This window comes from Carlito syrichta, unplaced genomic scaffold (assembly GCF_000164805.1).
Source record: "Carlito syrichta isolate Samal-C Ts95f unplaced genomic scaffold, Tarsius_syrichta-2.0.1 Scaffold315377, whole genome shotgun sequence".
Lineage (NCBI taxonomy): Eukaryota > Metazoa > Chordata > Mammalia > Primates > Tarsiidae > Carlito > Carlito syrichta.
Window position 1 is genome coordinate 265,576 of NW_007259473.1, and position 22,457 is coordinate 288,032.

Sequence of the window (22,457 nt, forward strand, 5' to 3'; positions counted from 1 at the left end):
AGTGAGACTCCAACTCAAAAAAAAAAAGAGAGTTTCACTACACTAAAGAAAATGAGTAAAAGTAAAGCAGTGCAATCTGATGTTTTAAAGTTCATAGTCGGGATTGAGTAGTTCATTGGTTCTTGTACTTGAGAAATCACAAAACCTGACAATATCTAACAAAACACAGTTGATCCTTGATCAATATGGGTTGCTACTGTGTAGGTCAACTTATATGTGGATTTTAAAAAATAAATACAATGGGCCCTCTGTCTGGGCAGATTCCACACTACAATCAAATACAGATTGAAAATACTGTATTTGCAGAATGCAAAACCTGCACAGATGGAGGCTTACTTTTTACATCCTCAGGTTCCACAGGGTCAACTGCAAGACTTGAGGATGTGCAGATTTTGGTATCCACGGGTAGTCCTGGAACCAATTCCCTGTGAATAATGAAGGATGTCTGGATTTATACTATATTGAATGCCACTTTGTCTCTCTTGATGGAGTCAGTAGTGTCTTTAGCTAAAAGCTAAAAACTTTAACTAAAGGATTTTAAATGCTTTCACACATTTGTTAATGTGCTACTAAAGTATTTAAGGCTCACTCATACTCTGCATATTTGTAACTACAGTCCTTCTTAGTCCATTCAGGCTGCTGTAATAAAATACCTTAGGCCGAGTAATTTATAAACAACAGAAATGTACTGCTTACTGCTCTGGAGACTAGGAAGCCCAAGATCAAGGCGCCAGCGGACTCAGTGTCTAGTGAGGGCTCATTGCTCACCGATGGTGTCTTCCATGTGTCCTCACATGGCAGAAGGGGCAAACAATCTCTCTCAGGCTTCTTTTTTAGGGACGCTAATCCCATTCATGAGGGTGAGGCTCCCATGACCTAATCCCCTCCCCTAAGTCCCATCTCTTGATAACACTACATTGTGAAGAATGTTCAACATATGAATTTTGGGTGACACAAACACTGAGAAAACATCTGGGTCCTAGGCATGTAGATCAAAGTATCTTAGACTAAAGAACAAACAGGCGCACACAGCAAGGAGAGTGGTCTAGTGACAATCTAGGAAACAGCCCAGCCACAGCGCTCTGTTGGTGGTAAAATAAAAGGGGCTCAGCTCGTGGTTCCTTTCTACAAAATGAAACCCTTTACCCTTTATTAACTGTACTGACATTAGCTGTGCTGACAGATACCTGGAGATGGGGGAGAAGGTCGCAGTCCAATCTGTTCTTCATTGTTCCATATCAGTGACTTCAAACCTGAGGGCCTGACTGAGGCTCCTTTCTCATAGGGGCTAGCAAACTTAGAATTGCATGTAAATAAAAATGACTTGTGAACCATAACAAACTTCTTGTGGTCCTCGGCAAAGATTCTTATAGAACTCGCAGGTGCTGAGATCAGAAGTATGGGAAGTGTGGGATGGGATGAAGTCCAAGCCTGGCAACAGGTGCTCAGGCCAATGCTACATGTTGACCTTGTGGCTCCAGTTCACTTGTGAACCTTTTTTGTCAACAACATCATTATGCTAGTCCCCTTGGGTCATACCCTCAGAGTAATTCTTCCTGGGTCCATTCGTATCCAGTCAACTCAGCCTAATCTATGGCCCAGTTCTCCTGACTCTCCTTCTGAAAGCTCTCTTACTTCCACACCTCCTGCACATAGACATAGAACCGAAGTGTGTGTTCTTGGGCAAGTTCCTTATCCTTTGTGAGCTTCAGTTGCCTATTCTGCTCACTGGTGATAATTACGAGGAGTTGCGAGCACTCAATAACATCTATGTTAAGCACCTTAGTATCAGTGTGGCAAATAGACAGCACATGTGACATTGCCACCATAAACTAGAATCCATGGCAGGTTTCTAACTTGTTTTCAGCTTATTGGTGGCACAGGCTATATATATTCTATTGCTTTTAAGCTAGTATATTTACTACATTATCTTCCTTTCTTGAGATTAAAGAGAGATACCTGATCTCAAACTAGGCAAAGTGGGCACCAAAGGGAGGCCCAAAATTTACCTGTATGATGATCACTTATATAGCTAATCCTGAATTGTACCACACATCTTTAAAATAAAATATAAATAAAAAAAACAAAATAAACTATATTTCTACTCTACTCCAGACCCACTGCTGGAGAATTTTAGAGAGTTGCCCTAAAATATATCCTGAGTAAATGCTACATGACTTAATAGGATATGTGAGACTTCTCTACAGTGTTTCTAAAACTTGTATGTGAATCTATAATTAGTTCAACATTAAAATAATTTAAAGATTACAAATAAAACCACAAGACTCAAGGAAAAAAAAAAAAGAGAAAGAGAGAAAAGAGAGTCCTTTAAGGTGCATTACATTTACCACTTGACTTCACAGCAGATATGAAGCTGCTGAGTTGATTATGCAACAGCCTCTTAGCACATATTATAAAACACAGGTCCCATTCCACCTCTAAAGAAATGTCTCAATGAAACTTCTAGACCTCTCAACCTTTAGAGTGAATTCATTTAATGGAACGTGACTCTGGGCATGAGGCCAATACCATGCAGATGACAAGTTTCAAATATTTTAAGCTTGAAAAGAATTTAGAAGTATATAAGTAACACCTATGCTACAGTCTACCTGCCTATAAAATCTACATGGAAGGCTAGGTAGACTTTTTTTTTTTTTTTTAACACAGTATAGTATATTCCACACTAATATAAAGAGAAAAGTTAAGTCACAGTAAGCAGCAAACCTGATGACTACTGGTAACTTCACAGAGACTTGAAATAAGAGCACAATTTCAAAAAAAAAAAAAGATAAACAGTACCTGGTAGAAAAGGCTTGAGAAAGCAAAATACAGTATTTTTAAATAATAAAACTTTTTTTAAGCATAAAAAAGTATTTCAGGCAGTATAAACTTGTTAATTATCGCTCTTATCAACTAACTACTCAGGATTATAACAAACATCTTCCTTTTATCAGAGGCTCCATCAAACAAAGATGCAGATACCAGGTGAAATTATATTTCCAACAAACATGAAAGTAATTCAAAGGAGAATGTACAAATTCCAATGATTAATAAATTCTACTTTATTAAAATAATTTCAGATAGGAAATCCAGCTACTACTCAAAAGTAAACTCCCATAGGCTGTTGCTTCTTTAACTAGTATGGGTAGACTTCCAGATTACCAAGTGATCCTGAGTCAATAGATTTAGGTCTAAGTAACATTTTCAAGACAAGCTTGTGAAATCTTCCAATTTAAAACATAAAAAGATTAGCAATCAGGGGGCTTTATCAACCTACTGGGCAAATGGCATTGTCACTGGGTTAGGGCATCAAAACTGGGTTAGGGCAAACCAACCAGCGCTGTCATCTATTTGCCCTGTGACCTCCACCCCAGTGACAACAAGGTTGGCATGGGGTTTTTACTGCTTTCCTTCCATGTGAAAACAGCAAGCACTGATCCCTTCCCATGGTCACGTGGCTCAGAAGCAGAAGAGCAAAGCTAGGAGGCCACTACCACCTTCCTCTCTGCTCAGAGGCTGTGACAGGGGCCCATTCCTCTGTACACTGGTGCCCTCTAATGGACACAAGACAGCCTCAAGGTCAAGGATGCTCCCAAGTGCAATGTCCACACTTAAAACACAGGCACCATCTCTTAGCACTTCTGTCAAAAGTCAGATGTGCAGGAAATCAGACAGATTGCTTAGCTTCACTCCTCATTTGTAATGAAAAGGAAACCAAGGCCCTAACTACAAGACTGAATGTGATGCTGGCAAGTATGATGATGATGATTCAGTAACTAATAATCGTCTTGCCTCTGAGCACCTGCTGTTGAAGAAGGACTGACGTAAGGCTGTGCGTGTGCTGAGATACTATCCACACAGTGAGTCGGTGAGTACGATCCTATCCCTTTTACAGTGGAAGACACAGAACCAAGGGTCCTTGGTTACTTTATGGAAGACTTATGTGTGGACAGGGACCCCAAGACGTGTGGCTCAGGATACATCCTCTCACCTCCAGTCTGCTCTGTGTCTGCTGAGATAGTGCAACTGACACACAGGTAAGGTGAGAAAGGAAAGAACTCCATTTCTGTTTCAGAACAGTCCAGACTATTTGGTAAATGACATCATTACAACAGACATCAAAGTGCAGAGGCTGGCTGAGGGCTCCACAGTTCAGCGGCTAGAGCACTGGTCTTGTGAAATGCAGAGGCGTTTGTTTCAAACATTTCCTAGAGTAGTTTTCTATCACCATCATGCATCATTTCATTGCCACCAGCATCATTTATTGAATGACTAGTCTATGCTGTGCTTGGGCGGGCAACATAGGTCCATAATCTCTTATCCACAGTAAGCTCTGAAATTTCAAATGGTTTTTAATAACTTGGTTCCAAAATTCATTTGGCAATAAAACCTGACCTGAGAGTACTTATTGCCTTTACTGATCCTTTAATGAGTATAAGTCCTTGAATATTTGGCTGTAGAAATCACCACACATTTGGTGATGGGTTATATATCACACACTGTGTTATCTTTCTAAACCTTGAAAAACTCTGAATTCCAAATCACAAATAAGGTCTACAAATAAAGAAAGTGGACTTTTATTATTATTTCTATTAAGCAAGAAGTTGAGGCTCAGAGAAGTCAAGTAACTTGCCCAAGAAAAGAGATTCAAATGTGGATCTTCAAGACCCCAAACTCACTATCTTACATTATCGTTTGTAAACATTGTCTGAAAACCTTTAAAATATCTCTAAAATTAGACTTTTATCTCTAGAACTGCTATGTGTAAAAACTAGATAAAACATCTGACATAAAGCAACCAGGAAAATATTAAGCTAAGACTATTTTTACTGGTAACTCTGAAATCAAAGAGCATTCAGAAAATAAACATCTGTCAACTCTTGCTACTATTTACAGAGACAATACACCATGAATAAATAACAGTCTTTTCAGTCATACTGATGAGAGCCCTTTCTGAGTCACATTTCATACACACGAAAATGAAAATAAGCTTTTCTGATTATTCTATCTAAAAATTACAAGACAAAGGAAAAGCAAAGATAAATCTAAAATACTCTGAATATGTTTTTTTAAATATAAAATCAGATATTTTTCCAATTGTAAAATGTGGACTTTCTCCCCACCCACACTACATTCTCTATAACACCAAAATTAATAACCTGCTTCCATTTGTTTCAGTTACTTCCTTGTTCAATCACTGTTGGCTTTTATTAATATCACTGGGGAAACCAATGAATATACTGCATTTCAAGCTTTCTTGAGTATCACACCAGTGGTCTTTTAGTGATATAATAAAAGACGACTGATCGACTAAACAACATCATTTCAGATTTGCTAAACTTCAGTAGGTGACCAAAAGGAGGATTTTAACTTAAATAATGTTAATTGCTATTAAAGGTTGGTGCTTGGCATCACTGAGAAGATATTCAGTATTATGCTTTAAATGAAATTTACCTATGAAGTAAAAATCACAAATGAGGGAATACTCTCAATTTTAAGTGACTGAAATGCACATACTTATCCTATCTGCAGCTGGTTGCCACTTTTTCCTAGTGCTCCAAGCAAATTTTACTCCCCAAACCATCGTCTTGGTCATGTTCTTCCCGTTCCAATAGATCCTAAGCTCAGGAAGACCCCAAGACCACACCATTCACCCTCAGTCCCCTGACCACCACACAGAGAGGCAAGCAACATCTGAGGCAGTTGGGGAGCAGAGTTTGGGGGTTTGAGGCTCACTGGCAGACCAGAAGACAGTGCAGGGGTGCTCCTTCCCACCCCTCGTCTTTCTTTTCCCTTCCCATTGATCCACTCCTAAGGGGAAAAATACTCTAAAATGTTAAATACACACACACACACACACACACACACACACACACACACACACACACACACACCACACATATCCTCAAGGAGCTATTTTCCTTCACAATCATGGGCAACCACTGCTTCTAGGAAAGCCTTTCCTCCCAATCTGAACGCACCCTTTAAAGATTCTTTCTTCAGTAACATGTTAATTTTACTCTTTGATTAGTTCAGAATCAAAGCATCCTCCTCAGATCCAGAGCTGTAAAGTAGTCAAACACCATGAGGCTTCTTGGAGCTTCTCCCATGTTGCTCAACTTTTCTGAGGCTTGGTTTTATTACCTGGAAAATGAGTTGGCTCTGGTTCCAAATTCTGATGTGCACAACATAACTTTTAAAAGTAAAATGAAATAGACACAGAATTCAGCATCCATCTATGGGCTTTGGGGGGCACCAAGAGAAGAAACGGAAACTTTTTAGGTCTGGGACTCACAGCTGCCTTACAGGAGTGATGCTCTCGCCACATTTCTTTTCCTCTACACTGGAACCAAAAGCTCTTCATTTCTTTATTCACAGTCTTTTAAAATCAGAATTAAAACTGTTCTAAAAATATATATAGTTATTCTTAAAGTGGAAAGATCTTTTTAAAAAATGGATTCTACAACATGACAAAGCATACTAAGGCCTAACGCTCACTTGGGAAAAAAGAAGTTATTTTAAAAACACTTTAGGTAAGTTTCACACCGCAGGTGTACAACAGAACTTAAGGCAAGCAAGAGGTGCACTGCTTACCGAACCTCAGAGCAGACATGCCAGGATCATGCACTCTATGCACTGTCTTGGCTGGAAGGAAGCATACAAGGAATCAGCAAAAAGGGCTCACCATGAGGTTATCGAGTTTTTAAACTTTCACATCACCCATCCACCCATCCACCCACCCACCCAAGCGTCCACCCCACTACCTACCCACCCACCTACTCATCCACCTACCTATCTACTTTACTTCTAACACAAATGCAAATTACTAGTTCTCCTAATATTACCCTAGTTTTAATTATATAAACACATGAAATTGCTTTTTTTTAAGATGAGAAAATACAGTTTATTTAAAAAGTAAATGAGAGAGAGAGAGAGAGGAGTCACTTTCCCAAGATAGGGGAGGAGGCCAAAGCCAGGAAATATAGTGACGGCCATAGCTCAAAGAACACATGGCCACACCAGAGTCTAATAAGGTAATGGTCAAATGAAATCTCTTAACAAAAACAAAAAAGCTCAATGAGGAATGGAGGGTTATTATTTATATAAATCATCTCATCTTGGATATTCCCAGCAAACCCCAAACTAAACCATCATTATCACCACTGGTTAACCCTTTCAGCAAGTAATTTTCTCAACATTTCAAGATTATCTTTTCCATTCTTAGTTTGGAAATAAATATAAAATAGTCCAAAGTTGTCCCCTCCCCAAATCTTCATCTATCCAGATGTTACCTAGGAATCTAAAGTTATTATGCAGAGCTTAAATCTAGACATTGAACTATAGACATATTTATAAATACATACAAATACACATATATGTTACATGTATTACACACATGCACATATGCATGCATGTATGTACTCTTTCCTGTCTATTTAATACCCACAGGTATTGATATCCTAGGGACCCTGGCACTGTGGCTACCACTCAGTCAAAAGAGGCCCAAGCTCCCTGGGCTCTTGGCTCTGCCCACTCCTGATCATCATGGCTCTGACCATCCTGGCTCCTGAGCCTGTGGCCTTTTCTAAAGGCCTGCTGGCCTCTGCTCCCTGCTCACTTCTGATTTACCCTAGTCCTATGGGTTCCCTGTGTCCTGTCATACTGGTTCATGTGCCAACTCACACATCCTGCATTCTTGTATTATATCCCCTTTGGGGATGTGGGAGGGAAATGTCCCTTTTCCCACTCTGTCCTCCCACCAATTAACTCTGTAGCTCCTTATGAGCTGTGGTTGCTAAGATTACGAGATTCCAGTCCATTTTCTTCTGTGCTCACTACAGAAAGTAACTGAGAGCTGGCTCCAACTCTACCAGGGAGATTAGCAGCCGGCCTCTATCTGCACCCATGTCCCCATCCAGTACTCCTCAATTCTGAGAACTCTTAGAAAAGATGGCACTCCCATAGCCATTCTTATCATGACGCACAATCAAAACTACGAGTGTGGGAACGTAAACAGAACACAACGTTAAATAACTCGGGCTACATAATGATTCTAATGAGTGGGATGAGAAAAACTCCCTCCTGCCTTAAATTAATGAACAAAGGACAAGGGAGTTCAAGAACTCAAACTTCACTTAAAGCTAGGGCTCGTGTGGGTGGTGTTAACCTAGAATTCCTGGGTCAAGCTTCGCACAGAAATGGCTCCTGCAGACTAGAGGACCAGTCTGGGACCCAAGGTAAATCAGTGAGAAATGGCTTCTCTATAGACCTGAAACCTAGAATTCAACATTAAAGACTCTCAGCTTTGCATTCAAATGACCAAAATCTTTACTAGCGATCTCACCACACTTCCAAAATTCCTATGCACTGATGTTATCCCTTCCTTCCTCCCCCAGACACTCCTAATTTGCTAACATCTATCAAAAGTTCCATTCCTTCAGGAAGATCTCCCTGATATAAGACCAATCCTCCACCATTTCAGAATAAATGAAAAAACTTTTAACCCCAAACAATCTTTAATTAGCAGATCTGAGGAATTCCTTAAATTTCTTCATCTACTCATTCATTCATCAAATACTGAACATCAGCTATTCCAGGCACTTGAGAAACAAGAGTAAATGACACCAGTGGATGGTTCACATTCCTGCTCTCTAAGACTCACCCAAAACTTGCATATGCATCCTGGCCTTTAGGCTCGTTTCTTCAATCCATTCATTCCATCTACCTCCCCCTGCCTACAGCATCAAGTCAAAATGTACAGCCTAGGAGGCCCTTCAGAGTTTGTGCCCAAAATGGTGAAAAGCGGAAAGCGCTAATCCTCACTAGGCAGGCTGTGAGCATGAAAAGAGGGAAGATGTATACAAGACAGTGAGTATCCACAACACAAGAGGAGTTTGGTGCCCTTCAGATATTACATGTGGCCTGGCCCCATGTGCTGGCATTCAGTGCAGGTGAGCCTGCGTCCCTTCAGTGGTGGCTCAATGCATACAGAAACAAGTGTCAAACTTTCATTGTGGGGGCCACATTTTCCATGACGGGCCCCATGTTCCTTTGCCAGCACCAGCCCCACCTCAACCCTCCACACCCCTCCATTCCATCCACTGGGCATCTGCTACTCCCTGGACAGGCCTTGCCCTCTTCTGTCCTACTCTGGCTGCAGTTCCCACTACCTGCTCCTCAACTTACTGACCTTCAAAGAGCAGTCTGAACTCCACCTCTTCCACAAAGACCTTTCTGGTATCCTCAGTATGACAACGGCTACTTGCACCTCTATTGTGATACTTTTCATTTTTTGTTGCATACGAGGCCCTTGATATTTGAGAAGAACACAAACAAAATTCCCAGAAACGCCCAAATTTGTACAAATCACTAAAGCATAGATATGCGACCTCTAAAGGCATATGCATATGCATTTAGAGGCAGATAGTACAGAAGAGGTGGCTAGTTGCATTTATAACTCCCCACCCCAGTACCTTGTCAGGCAGGATTCAAATCTACATCTTAGCAAATTACACCTGACAACAACCAAAGACAGAAGTGCTACATCTGAGCATGCCATGGTCAAATGATTACTCAACTATCTGCTTTAAAAAAAATATCTGAATTGTACCCCACATCTTAAGAAAATAAAAATCTACTCTTACCAGATCACAAATTCCTTGAGAAAGGAACTTGGAGTTGTTCAACATATTTACCTCTGGATCCCTTGGAGCATCACACATTCAATTAAAATATTTTTAAAAAATGAATGAAGTGTGGATAAGAAAAGTGGACTAGATGTGCTTCAACATTTTTAAAGAATATTAGTTAATGGTCCAACATCAACTTGGAGGGAGTCCTTCCAGAAAGAATTCCATGGGGATGATGTTCACACACAGAGGACTGCTGGGGAACATGGGGGCTTTTGTAGAAGAAGATCTCTCTGCCTGAGGGGCTTCTTTCATGAGAGTCAGCCTGCTGCAGAAAGGTGGATATATGGAGCCATTCACTCTCCTGACATGATGGAGAAACTAAATCTCAACAAACAAGGAGACTAAGACATCTGAGAGGGTGAGGTAGAGAAACAAGTCTGATGGCAACCTCTTGGGACCACTTCCACAAGTATTACTTACCTGAACAAGTACATCAAAAACACATTTCTGGCAATTCATCTTCTTAGAGAAAACTAAAGCACACTCAAAACTAGAAAACACCGCTTAGCAGTAACACAGTTCTTCATTCATTCATTCAACCAAACCTTCACTACTCATTTAATAATAAACATAAGGCAATGGAGAGGTATGTATTATTTCACCATCAGGAAATGTAACAGAGTTTTAATTTTATTTTTAAGTTAACCATGGTGCAGGCAGCCAACATGTGTATCTGGGGAAGTCCTTAGCAGGTATTCCCACTCCAGCCCAGCCAGGCTTTAATTTAGACACTGGGTTAGTACTATTCAAAAGCAGCATCTCCCACCTCTCTTAATACCATGCCCCAACTACCACCAAAACACCTTCTATTCAGAAGTTATGATCTCTGCTTCTTATGAGGAAAAAAAACCCCCAAAAACCACTAAGCCAAAGTTAACCATATTTTACTAATCATACTCCCCACACTGTTCCCTCTCCAGTTCTGTTCCACTGTTGTTTTTTCAAGTATTTTTCAACAGATAGGTGTATACTCTTTTGGAGGGTTGTTTTCATAAAACTATAACCATTCCATATTTATTGTTCAGCAAGTTGCTCTTTTTTCTCAATAATATTTACAAATGCTTTCTCATCATCCAAAACAACCAAACATAAACCATTTATAGTATATCTAATTGGCTTATTATGTTCTTGTGGATTCAGAATATTTTTGTCTTTACAAATTTATTTTCTGCTGATAAGATCTTTGTAAAACACTACCTTTTTTTTGTTTTGATATTCTATTGTCAAAGTTGCTTGCTTTGATTAATCTTATCAACTCTGCTCTTTGCTTTACAAATCAAGTCTACATAGCAATTTCCTGTTCTCATAACAAGTCCAAACTATTCTAGATCATTAATCAACAAAAATGGTTCCCTTAATGAGCAATATCTATTTTCTATGAAATGCTAATAGGACCATGTATGTGTTATTTGTATTACAAAACACTTTATCTGGTTAACATCCACCTAACTTCTTGTTCTTAAAAAAATAAATAAATAAAAGCCAGCTTCAAGAACTGATTTCATTTACCTTTCTACATAATGTTTGCTGTTTTCAAATTCAAGCTTATAAAGTACTTGGTGCCAAATTGGGTGGCCAGACCCCTCAGTCAATTCCCAAGGCATCCTTTCCTTATGCTTCCCCTCTCCTAAACAATCCAGTGGGAACTGGGGGAAGAAGGACAGGCGTGCCCCTGCCGCTGGTCCCTCAGGTGGGGCAATAAGTCCGCTTTTTAGAAAGTGCGTCAGTCCCTAGGCATGGGATTATAATTGATCCAAGGTACAGGGATGGGAATCCTTCAGCAATTATATCTAAATTGTTAACCTTTCATGGTTTGTGAAAGTTTCTGGACAATTAAACACCAAGTATCCTTAATTTCAATCTTCTGATGTCTGTTTTCTCACTTACTCCTTGCTGCAGGTCCCACCCTCTTCTGTGCACTATGATCTTTCGCTGGCAATTATCTTCTTGGACTAAAACAACACTGCTAAGTAGCATGAATTATAGCAAAATGATCACTGTTAAGGCACTTTGTATACGTTACCTTTAGAGAACTCAAAAACTAAAATTGGAATCAAAGCACAGCATGTGAAAACTAAAAATTACAGGACCATTAAAAATATTTTGAACTCACCACCCACACTGTGTGAAGAATGATGGTCAATGACATACAGGGAATCTCGAGTTCATCAGAACACAAGACAATTCTCCCAAATCCCAGCCCATTCAGCAGAAAACTCACTCACCTTCAGATAACATTCAAGGAGATGGAAACCTGAGGTCCTACATGCCTGAACAACGCACGCGGGCTCTTGGCTGCCCAGGGAGAAGACAGTGGTTCTCCTGCAGGTCTGTCACTGTGGCACTAGGCCAACTTCCTGGAGGTCATGGGCTTCCCTGCAAACCCAGAATTCCTCATACCCAGAGGTGACACCTAGTTCATTTCCTTGTCTTTCCCTCTATTTTGGGGCAAGGATATGACTATTATCTTATTTATCATTACCACTGTATCATATTTTATATACTGCTACAGCTTTAAGCCTGAAAACTCTTATTCTACAATAAGGAAGTAAACAGACGGTATAAGACTTACTCTTATTTTTATAACAATAACTAAAACAAAGAAGATATCAACTGCTTAGAAATGAGTTGTCAGAAAAGTCTACTTTTCATTACGCGATAACTAATTATAATTCCCCATGCAGAAGAGTGTGCTGTGAAACCAACCTGCTGAACGTCCTGCTGGAAAACACACAGCTGCAGCCTCTGGTGGAGCCGGACCTTGCGGTGCTGCCAGATGTTCTCAAGCTGCCGCTGGTGGTGCAGCACCTCGTGGATGACATCCAGAACGTGGTGCACAGCCTTGGAGTAGTTGGCAGAGGCCGTCAGGGAATCAGAGCTGCCCGGAGTCAAGGGCCGCTGGAGCTTGTCAAGGAGCGACTTACCATCTTGGCTCACCTGCCCACAAAATAAATAAGCGATTCTTCAAGATGTGAGGCTTCGCCTGGGCTGCACTGCAGATGTTCTCCTAGGATGTCTGTGTGTGCACACATGGGCACACACATGTGCACATACATACATACTCACACATTCACACACAATCCCACCATAGTTTTACTCAAAGCCATATTTTATCTAGAATAAAATAAGAGTTAAAGCAATTGATCAGTTATTCAATGACATCACAAAACCAAATACTATAAAACAATGAGCTAAATAAAAGGACATTTATTATCATAAAACACTGTAATATATCATATTATAAATGAATAAACATAATATTTGCCTTACATGACATAAATCAGCTAACAAAAACTGTATTGCTGAGATACCTGCTAATAAAAATTTGAAAGTAATAATTTTCTCTTGCAATATGTTGGACTAAAACAACACTGCTAAGAAGCATGAATCTTAAAACCTCACTTAAAAAGATCAATCCTCTAGCACTAGGCAAAGAATATGTACTTTAACTTTCCAGCTTAGCTGGATCAGCAATTTTACTTCACAAAAAGAAAATTTTAAATGTCATTATATTTGATACATTAACTTTAAAAAGTAATTTTAATTAAAATGCCATCATTTTAAAGAAGAGATTTCCACACTAATACCCAAACCGGGTAAAGATTCAACAAAAAAAAGAGAACTACCAGCCAATATCCCTTATGAACATAGAAGCAAAAATTATCAACAAGATTCTAGCAAATTGGAACCAACAACACATCTCAAAAATCATCCACCTGGACCAAGTAGGCTTCATCCCTGGGATGCAGAGCTGGTTCAACATCCACAAAACCATAAATATAATTAAATACAACGACAGATATAAAAACAAGGACCCCATGATTATATCATTAGATGCAGAAGAAAGTTTTTAATAAAATTCAGCATCCCTTCTTGATAAAAACCCTCAAACAGCTAAGCATAGACGAAGCATACTTCAAAATATTAAGCACCATCTACGATAAACCCACAGACAGCATGTTGCTAAATGGACAGAAACTGGAAGCATTTCCCCTGAAAACCAGAACAAGACGAGACTGCCCACTCTCGCCCTTCTTGTTCAACATTGTGTTGGAAGTCCTAGTTAGAGCAATTAGACAAAAGAAGAAAATCAGAGGTATCCAAATAGGAAAAGAAGAAGATAAATTATCCCTCTTTGCTGACGATATGATCCTATACCTCAAAAATCCAAGAGAATCTGTCAAAAATCACCTTGCACTGATAAAGGACTTTGGCAACGTCTTGGGATACAAAATAAATGTGTAAAAGACAGTCGCATTTTTATAAACCAACAACAAACAGGCAGAGAACCAAATAAAAAGCACAATCCCATTCACAATAGCCACATACACACAGAAAAGAAATACCACAGCATCTTCCTAACCAGAGAAGTGAAAGACCTTTACAATGAAAACTACAAAACATTGCTCAAAGAAATCCAAGACAACACAAACAAATGCAAAAATATTCCAAGTTCATGGATAGGAAGAACCAACATTGTTAAGATGCCCATCCTACCAAAGGCCATCTACAGATATAATGCAATACCCATTAAATTACCAACATCATTCTCCTCAGAACTGGAAATGACAATACAGAAATTCATATGGAAACATAAATGACCTCAAACAGCCAGAACAATCCTTAGCAAAAACAACAACAACAAAAACCAACCAAAAAAACAAAAAACAAAGCAGGAAGTATCACACTTCCAGACTTCAAACTTTACTATAAGGCTACAGTAATCACAACAGCCTGGTATTGGTATAAGAACAGGCATATGGACCAATGGAACAGGATAAAGATTCCAGAAGCAAAACCTCAATTTCTCAACCAACTCATCTTTGACAAAACCTCCAACAACAACCACTGGGGAGAGGAGAACCTATTCAGTAAATGGTGCTGGAAAAACTGGCTGATCATATGCAGAACATTGAGACAGGACCCTTGCCTATCATCATACACAAAAGCCAACTCTAAATGGATCAAAGACCTAAACATAAAATCTCAAACTATAAGAATCTTAGAAAATGCAGGAGACACCCTTACAGAAATTGGAGTAGGCAACCAATTCCTGATCAAAACCCCAGATGCCTATACCATAAGAGATAAGACAGACAAGTGGAACCTCATTAAACTGAAAAGCTTTTGCAAAATAAAAGAAACCATCAAGAGAGTGAGGAGACAGGTCACAGAATGGGAAAAAATATTTGTCAAGTGTATATCTGGCAAAGGCCTAACATCAAGAACCTATAAGGAATTCAAACATTTCAGAAGTATAAAAACAAACAGCTCCATTAAAAAGTGGGCAAAAGACATGAGTAGACACCTCTCAAAAGAAGATATACGAACAGCCAACAGATACATGAAAAGGTGCTCAGCCTCACTAATCATCAGAGAAATGCAAATCGAAAACCACACTGAGATACCACCTAGCCCCAGGATGAATGGCCATAATTAATAAAACAAACAACAGTTGCTGGTGAGGATGCGGAGAAAAGGGAATGCTTCTACACTGCTGGAATGCAAACTAGTTCAACCTCTATGGAAAACAGTGTGGCGATTTCTAAAAGAACTAGAAATTGACCTTCCATATGACCTTCCAAGAATCCCGCTACTGGGAATATACCCAGAGGAACTCAAATCATTCTACAAAAAAGATACCTGCACATGCATGTTTACTGCAGCACTATGCACAACAGCAAAAACATGGAACCAACCAAGCTGCCTATAGAAACAGGACTGGAATTTTAAAAAGTGTATATACACAATGGACTATTACATAGCCATAAAGAAGGACAAACATATGGACTTTGCAGCAACTTGGATGGATTTAGAGTCTATAATACTCAGTGATCTATCACAGAAACAAAGAACAGAGGACCACAGGTTCTCACTCTTAAGTGGACCCTAAACATTTACCACAATACTATAAGAAAGAGATAGGCAGTAGTGGGATACTACTGGAGCTGGGGGGGGGGAGGGGCAACATCAATAAGGGTACCTGATCTCAAACCACACAAAGTAGGGACCTAAGGGAGGCCCAAACTTTATCTGTATGATGTCCAGTTGTGTACCTATATAATCCTGAATTGTACCCATCTTTAAAATACAATAAAATAAAAAATTTTAAAATTGGAATTTAAAAAAAGAAGAGATTTCAATGCTATATTATGGTAGTTAATCCTCAAGCTACAATTAAATGAAAGCATTCAGGTTAATCAAAGAAATAAGAAAAGATGAAAGTGGAATGTGGAAAGAAAAGTATTACATATTTTTCATATTTGTAAGTGATTCTTAAGATTTATGAGTAATTATGCCAGATGTGATTTTAAAATGACCTGATCAGACAACACAAAGGCATGAGGCACATAAGGAACCAGGTGTCTTAAATAAGGTCTCCTCACCACGATCCTGCTGCTCAGATACTTGAACATCTGAAAATCTCCTTGGGTTTCCAGTTAGAGGAGGAGAAATAGGGGCCTTTTCAACAGACACAAACACAGTGTAGAGGAAGCCCTCAGAACAGAGAGTGCACGCAGGGAATGGGTGAATGGGACAGGCTGACCCAACAGTCTCTACAACTGAAAACTGGTGGCAATTGACCCTAAAGGATTTTCTGATCTCTTCCTTTAATGCTCTTCTAACTGCAGTTGTGCCAGAATAACAAGTTTATTTTTTAATACCTGAATTTGAGACGTTTGTTGAAAGTGCTGATTATTCCTTATGAAGGCTTCATAGTTTAAAACTCATCTAAATATATCATTACAGCAAAACTTGGATCATCTGAGCTAGGCTGTATTTAACACGTAAACACAACATAGTTTTCTTTGCCTAGTTTTAATATCACAGATCTTTTCCAGGAACGCAATAATCATGTTAATCAAGGAAAGACAGTACTTGGTTTTCTTTAAAACTTTACAAGATCTACTTATCCTTTTAAAATATCTTTCACCACAATAAAACCATTCTCAGAATTTGCGTCACCATGCTACCACATGACTAGACTACATTTGTAGTTGCTATATTTACAATGGTTTATATATATGACCAGCATCTGAATATCTTAATTTTTTTCTTCCTAGTGTAGATGTACTTATGCATTTATAGACTGAAACAAATTTTATCATACATCAATTTTCCCTCATCTCTAAATTACATTGTAGCATATATAAATCATAGGTGAAAGCAGAATATATGATCTACACATTTTATTTCAGGATCATAAAGCAGGCATTATAAAATTTGTGATATACAATGAGAGTACTGCATCCCTTAGAATTGAGAACCACTGCTCAAGTCATGCATTTCACATTGTGTGGACCCTACAAAGAATTCCTTAAAAATACTTCCTCAAAGCATCAGAAACTAACAGCTGCTTCTCCATAGTCCACTCGTTTTTCCTGACAGTTATACCCCTTCAGTCAGAAACAGCAATATTTCAGTTGTAAAGCTGCATTTCCCAGTCTTGTAGATATATATGAGTGGCCAACATACAGAAGTAAAGTAGATTGAACAGGAATTCCAGGAAAGCTATTCAAGGTCTAAGTTAGCAGGTATGCTCATTCCCCTGTGTCCTTTCCTCCTCCTTGCTGCCAAGAACTTGAATGAAATGGTTGGCATTTCAACAGCTATTAATGACTCTCAGGCAATCTGTTTTTTTTTTTTTTGAGTTGGAATCTCACTCTGTCGCATAGGCTGGAGTACAATGGCACACTCACAGCCACCCCAGCATCGACTTAATGGGCTCCAGCGATCCTTCCACCTCAGTCTTCTAAGTAGCCAGAACTAATAAAATTAATCAATTAATTTTTTAATTTTTTTGTAGAGACAAGGTCTCACCAAGTTGCCCAGGCTGGTCTTGAACCCGTGGGCACAGGCAATCCACTTGCCTTGGCCTCCCAAAGTGCTGGGATTATAGGTTGAGCCACCGAGCCCAGCCTCAGGCAATCTTAAAAAGAGCAACCTACCTGCTAAAAAAGGCAACACAGAAAGACAGAAGAATCCAGACATCCTCTCACTAACAGAGTTACCACACCAGTGCTGGAATGCTGACCTCTGGATTTCTTTTACGCAGGCAGAAAGCCAATCTATATTTTAGGCCATTGTTTTAGATCTGAAACCACCTATGCAAAATGACAAGATGGGTCCCCAGCCTTTACCAAGTTTCCAAAAGGCATCCATGTGACACCATTAATGTTCTTTTACTGAGAATGGAATACTCTGAGGAACAATATTTCAATGAATCTTTCCTTGAGTGCCTTTGCAACCTTTGACAGGTCTTGATTGCAGACATCATGATTGGATTTCGCTCATGGTAGTGAATGGGTGGTGGGAAATGTCTACTGAGTAAAGGAACACACAAATACCTTAATATAAGACAAGTCATTAAGCAAAGCTCTACCTTCTGGGAATTCACATGCAGGAATTAACGCATAACTGGTATTATATCAATAGTGGCAATGGCAGCAGCAGTGGCAGTGAAGACCCCAGGCAAGAAAACACTTTGTGTATCCATTAAAACCAGACAGCGTGGAACACCAAGCACATTTTCATATACAGCATTTCTCTAATTAACCTTTCCAAAAAGAATTCTATTTTATTTAAGTATAGCTTCTGTAGATATGGCAACTAAAAAGTATTTAAGCATGGTGTGTGTGTGTGTGTGTGTGTGTGTGTATGTGTGTGTGTGTGTGTGTGTGTGTGTGTGTGTGTGTGTGTGTGTGTGTCTGGGGGTCCAAAAGAACCAGAATTTACTCATAAAAATTGTGTATTTATTATTACATGTCTAAACTTCAGTCACCTTCAGAATACTCTCCATCTGAAGCAATACAGCTATCAAGATGCTTTTTCTGCTACTCAAAACAGTTTTGGAATTCGTCAAAATTTTGATGCCTTTTAGTACTTCTGCCATTTTTTGTTTTACCTATTCCACGTCTGCAAAATTTTTCCCTTTGAGGACTTTTTTCATCAGGGGAAACAAACAAAAAAATGTTGCTCAGGGCAAGACTGGGTGAATAGGGAGGGTACAGCATAGGGTCATGCCATTTTTGGTCAAAAACTGCTGAATACTCAGCACAGTGTAGGCAGGTATGCTCATAAACCACCCATTATGAAAGGAGTAAACACATTGAAAGAATGTCCAAAAAAAATTCAAATGCAGCTTTTCATAACAATGCTAGCTGGTAGAGTGATGCCGATGGATTTTTAGAACACTTGCCTAGTGGGGGAAACCTGTACTACAAGGAGCCTGCCCTCATTTTACTGTGGGGGTGTCCTCCATCATGTATATATCAGTAGCTTTTAACAAAATGTCTTTGTAAGTACAGTAATATGTGAAAAAATATACTGCAATTGTAAGACTGCTGTTCTAGTATATAGACATAATGATTTTAAACAGTACAGAAAAACCAGAAAAATTAATAAGAGATTGTAAAGTATATAGCAGACAAAAAATTATATATAATTTAAATCATAAAACAAGTTAACATAAGTTTATGCTATGTGATATATTTTTTCATGCTTTTAACTACAGAACCAGGGAAGTGAATTTATTTCAGATCTACATTTTAAGACCTGGTTTTTAGCCTCCAGGCACTGAAACCCTGTTTTACAAAGAGACTACAGCTACAAAAAGGAAATAAACCTTCATTATCAAATAGTAAGACTTTCCTATGATTTTTTAACAGATCAAATCTGCTCATTTTCCAGTCTATTCTTTGTTTATCTTGGAATACAGGGCCATGGGACCTGAAGGACAAAAGTTATGTCTTACAAAAATTAGTATTTTATAAAATATGAACTACTGGAAGTCCCCAACATATAAACGTGTTCCATCCTGAGAGAGCATTTTTAAGTCCAATTTGTTTTAAGTTCAACAAAGTTAGCCTAGATACCCAACTAACACAATCAGCTATATAGTACTGTATATATTTAACAGGATATATTGACACCTGGTGGAGAAAAATAATACATATAAAAAGCAGATGTGCATTGTTACAATTTGTAACTTGAAAGTTTGTATGTAGGGAACTTACTGTAATATGCTCCAAAATCTAAATGATACTAAGAAAAATGCAAGTACTGACTAAAGCACAAAAAGTAATTAAAGATAAATTTAAAATTTTACCATATCAAAAGTATGTTTGTTCCTAATATTTAAGAGGAAACTTAACTGTTAAAATTCTAGAACAATGGCCTAATTCTGAAATATTTACGTTTAATCAAAACTGCACATAAGATATGTAACTTGGATGTCTGCATGCCACTGTAAAAAAAAAAACAAAACAAAAACAGTTCTGTAAAACTTCAGAGACTTGCCAATTCTTATTTCTGGTACTGGGATCTCTACATTTCCCATAACATCAGATTAGAGCTAAGAATCGCTAGCTAGAATATTCTTGCACCAAAGTATGAATGTTGCTCCAATCTAAGAAAAGAGAATAGTCCCTAGATATTACTGCTTTAACACTGCAAAAGTAACAACCACCCAAAGATCAAAAAACTATGACCTACAGATATGTCAATTAGTTCTAAATGTAGTGTTTTAGAACTAAAAGTACTAGGAAATGGTGTGTGTTTGTGTATATATAAAATAGGCAAAATACACAAAAATACACTTAGTCTATCATAAAGAAACAGTGGTCCTTCAACACTTTCATGAAGTGAATTGCACTATTTGCAGTGACTCAAAGTCAACACTGTTGGTTTTCATTTTTCTGCAGATGTGGCTTGCCATTGCCCACAGAGCACAAACCTCCACAGGAAGGCCGGGAGTGATTTCACTCTTTTCTTCAACTCCTATGAAATTATTCTCATATCAGGGCATGATAAAGCAGAAAAGAGAAGAAAGGGGTCAGAAGGTAAGTACTCAGCTTATTTTGCAGCAATAGTTGAAATTCCTCAGCCAAAGAGCTGAGCCCTTTGTCTCTTAGAGGTGAAACCTGTCCTCAGATGGCTGCATAAAGAAGCGCCTCCCAATAACACAGGAAACTGACTTCCTGGAGAGTCATGTATTGGCTGCAAATAGACCATTTCCCATGCTCTAGGGAGGCCACTGAGCAGAAGGAAGGCGGGTTCCTTCTCTAAGCAAAGTTCTTAGAGGATGGACATTCAAAAGCTAATTTCTATTTTTTTTCTTCCAGCTATTCAATTTTAAAACTACATCAGTCTAACCTTGTTTGACTCTCTGACACCTCCACCTGAGATTATCAACAAGGAAAAACCAAAATAAACCCCAAAGAGAAAACAGCTAGATGGGCCCAGTAAGATGTGAGTCAGATATATGTGCCTGATACGTGTGTTCTGGCTGCGCTTGGGCTCTACTTTGCTGCTCCTATATTTCAAACCCTTGCAAGGCCTCCAGCTGAGTTGGGGTAAGGAGAAGACAACTGTCACATGTGCTGTTGGCTCTGACCCTGCAGCAGATGCTGACTATGGCACTCTTGTCTCTATAGCAAAGCTGCTATCTTTACAAGGTTTTAAACAACTGCATGGTAAGTGACTCTGTGGCAAGGGAGCTGACCTTCCACACACATCCTAGTGAGATGGCTTGAGGACATTTACTATCCAGGTGACTCATTTTATTGAGTGCTTTTCTTATTCGGATAACACTGACCATGCCCTCACCCATGTACACAGTGCCTTTTAAAAGGAGCTCAACCAGCTTCACAGGCAGCAAATCAGACATTCCCGTGAGGCCCTGTTGACGTGCACACTAGATCAGTGTATATGTTAAACTGAGAAACTGATGCAGAAACGAAACCCTGAAGTCATACACAATCAGGGCAGGCCAAGGTGACATGGCACCTCACCTTGCTCTTATTCCACACTGTAGCAGTGAGACCCTTCAGCGGATGTGTGGACACTTATGATATAGTCACACCTTGTAATTAAAAAACTTGGCATTCAGGCCCACCAGGAGACACGGGCATAAAATGAAAGTTATTTTTATAAATTTAGTTTTTTGAGAAACTAGCAGCTGAGTTAGCTTACTGAAAATGTTAAAAATGACTACAGCTGCTCTCAGATGTTTACATTGCTTCACTCTCCTGTGATCAACTGTAGCAGACAATATTAGTCCAGACCTGACAAGCCAATCAAGGCAACTGTTTATGTGGCACAAGTACGTTCCCGTTGCTAAAACTCAAAAAGGAGCAACATGGACAGGTCTCATCAAAACACAGTAAAGCAGTGCTTGAAAAGAAATGCTGGGAATGTTTCCCACAGCAAACTGACATCATCAGAGACTAGAAACTGTAAACACTGTTTAAAGAAAAGAATTGTCGAAAAAAGGAAGAGAGAGAAAAGAGAGAAGGAAGGGAACAAGGTAGGAGGGGAGGAGGGAGGCCAGGAAAAGGAGGAAAAAATAAGGAGCAAGCCCTGATTATAAATATTCCGACCACAAAATGACCTTGCATCCAGCTCAATGCCTAGCACAAAGCAGGGGCTCAGTCTCTGTGGATGGATGCCCCCTCAGCAGACCCCATTCTTCAGAAACACATCAGGAGGAGTGTTTCTCACCGTGTGGTCTGCATCAGTCACTGGAGTACTAGGGAAACCCACTGATAACAGAGATTTCACAATTCCTTGGGAGAGGATTGCTGCATTTTTAACCAGGACACTTAAGTTTGAAAAACACTGATTTGGGAAAAGAAAAATAAATCACTTAAAAAGCAAAAATAGTCCTTCCCTTCCCATCTTCCTAACTCCTCCCCTCCTGGCATGGAGAAAATGAGTAAGTGAGGCAGTGAGGGATGGAAGAATCAAAAGAGGTGGCCCTGCTCC

General features: G+C 39.2%; 1 protein-coding gene across 1 annotated transcript in view; it reads right to left on the minus strand.

The window, feature by feature from the left end:
- LOC103275246 (triple functional domain protein-like) overlaps window positions 1–22,457 on the minus strand; it is a 103,708-nt gene that overhangs the window by 47,577 nt on the left and 33,674 nt on the right. Inside the window, exon 8 of the mRNA XM_008072662.1 lies at window positions 12,399–12,629. Within this exon, the coding sequence (XP_008070853.1) occupies window positions 12,399–12,629 (231 nt within the window). The remainder of the gene's footprint in view (window positions 1–12,398; window positions 12,630–22,457) is intronic.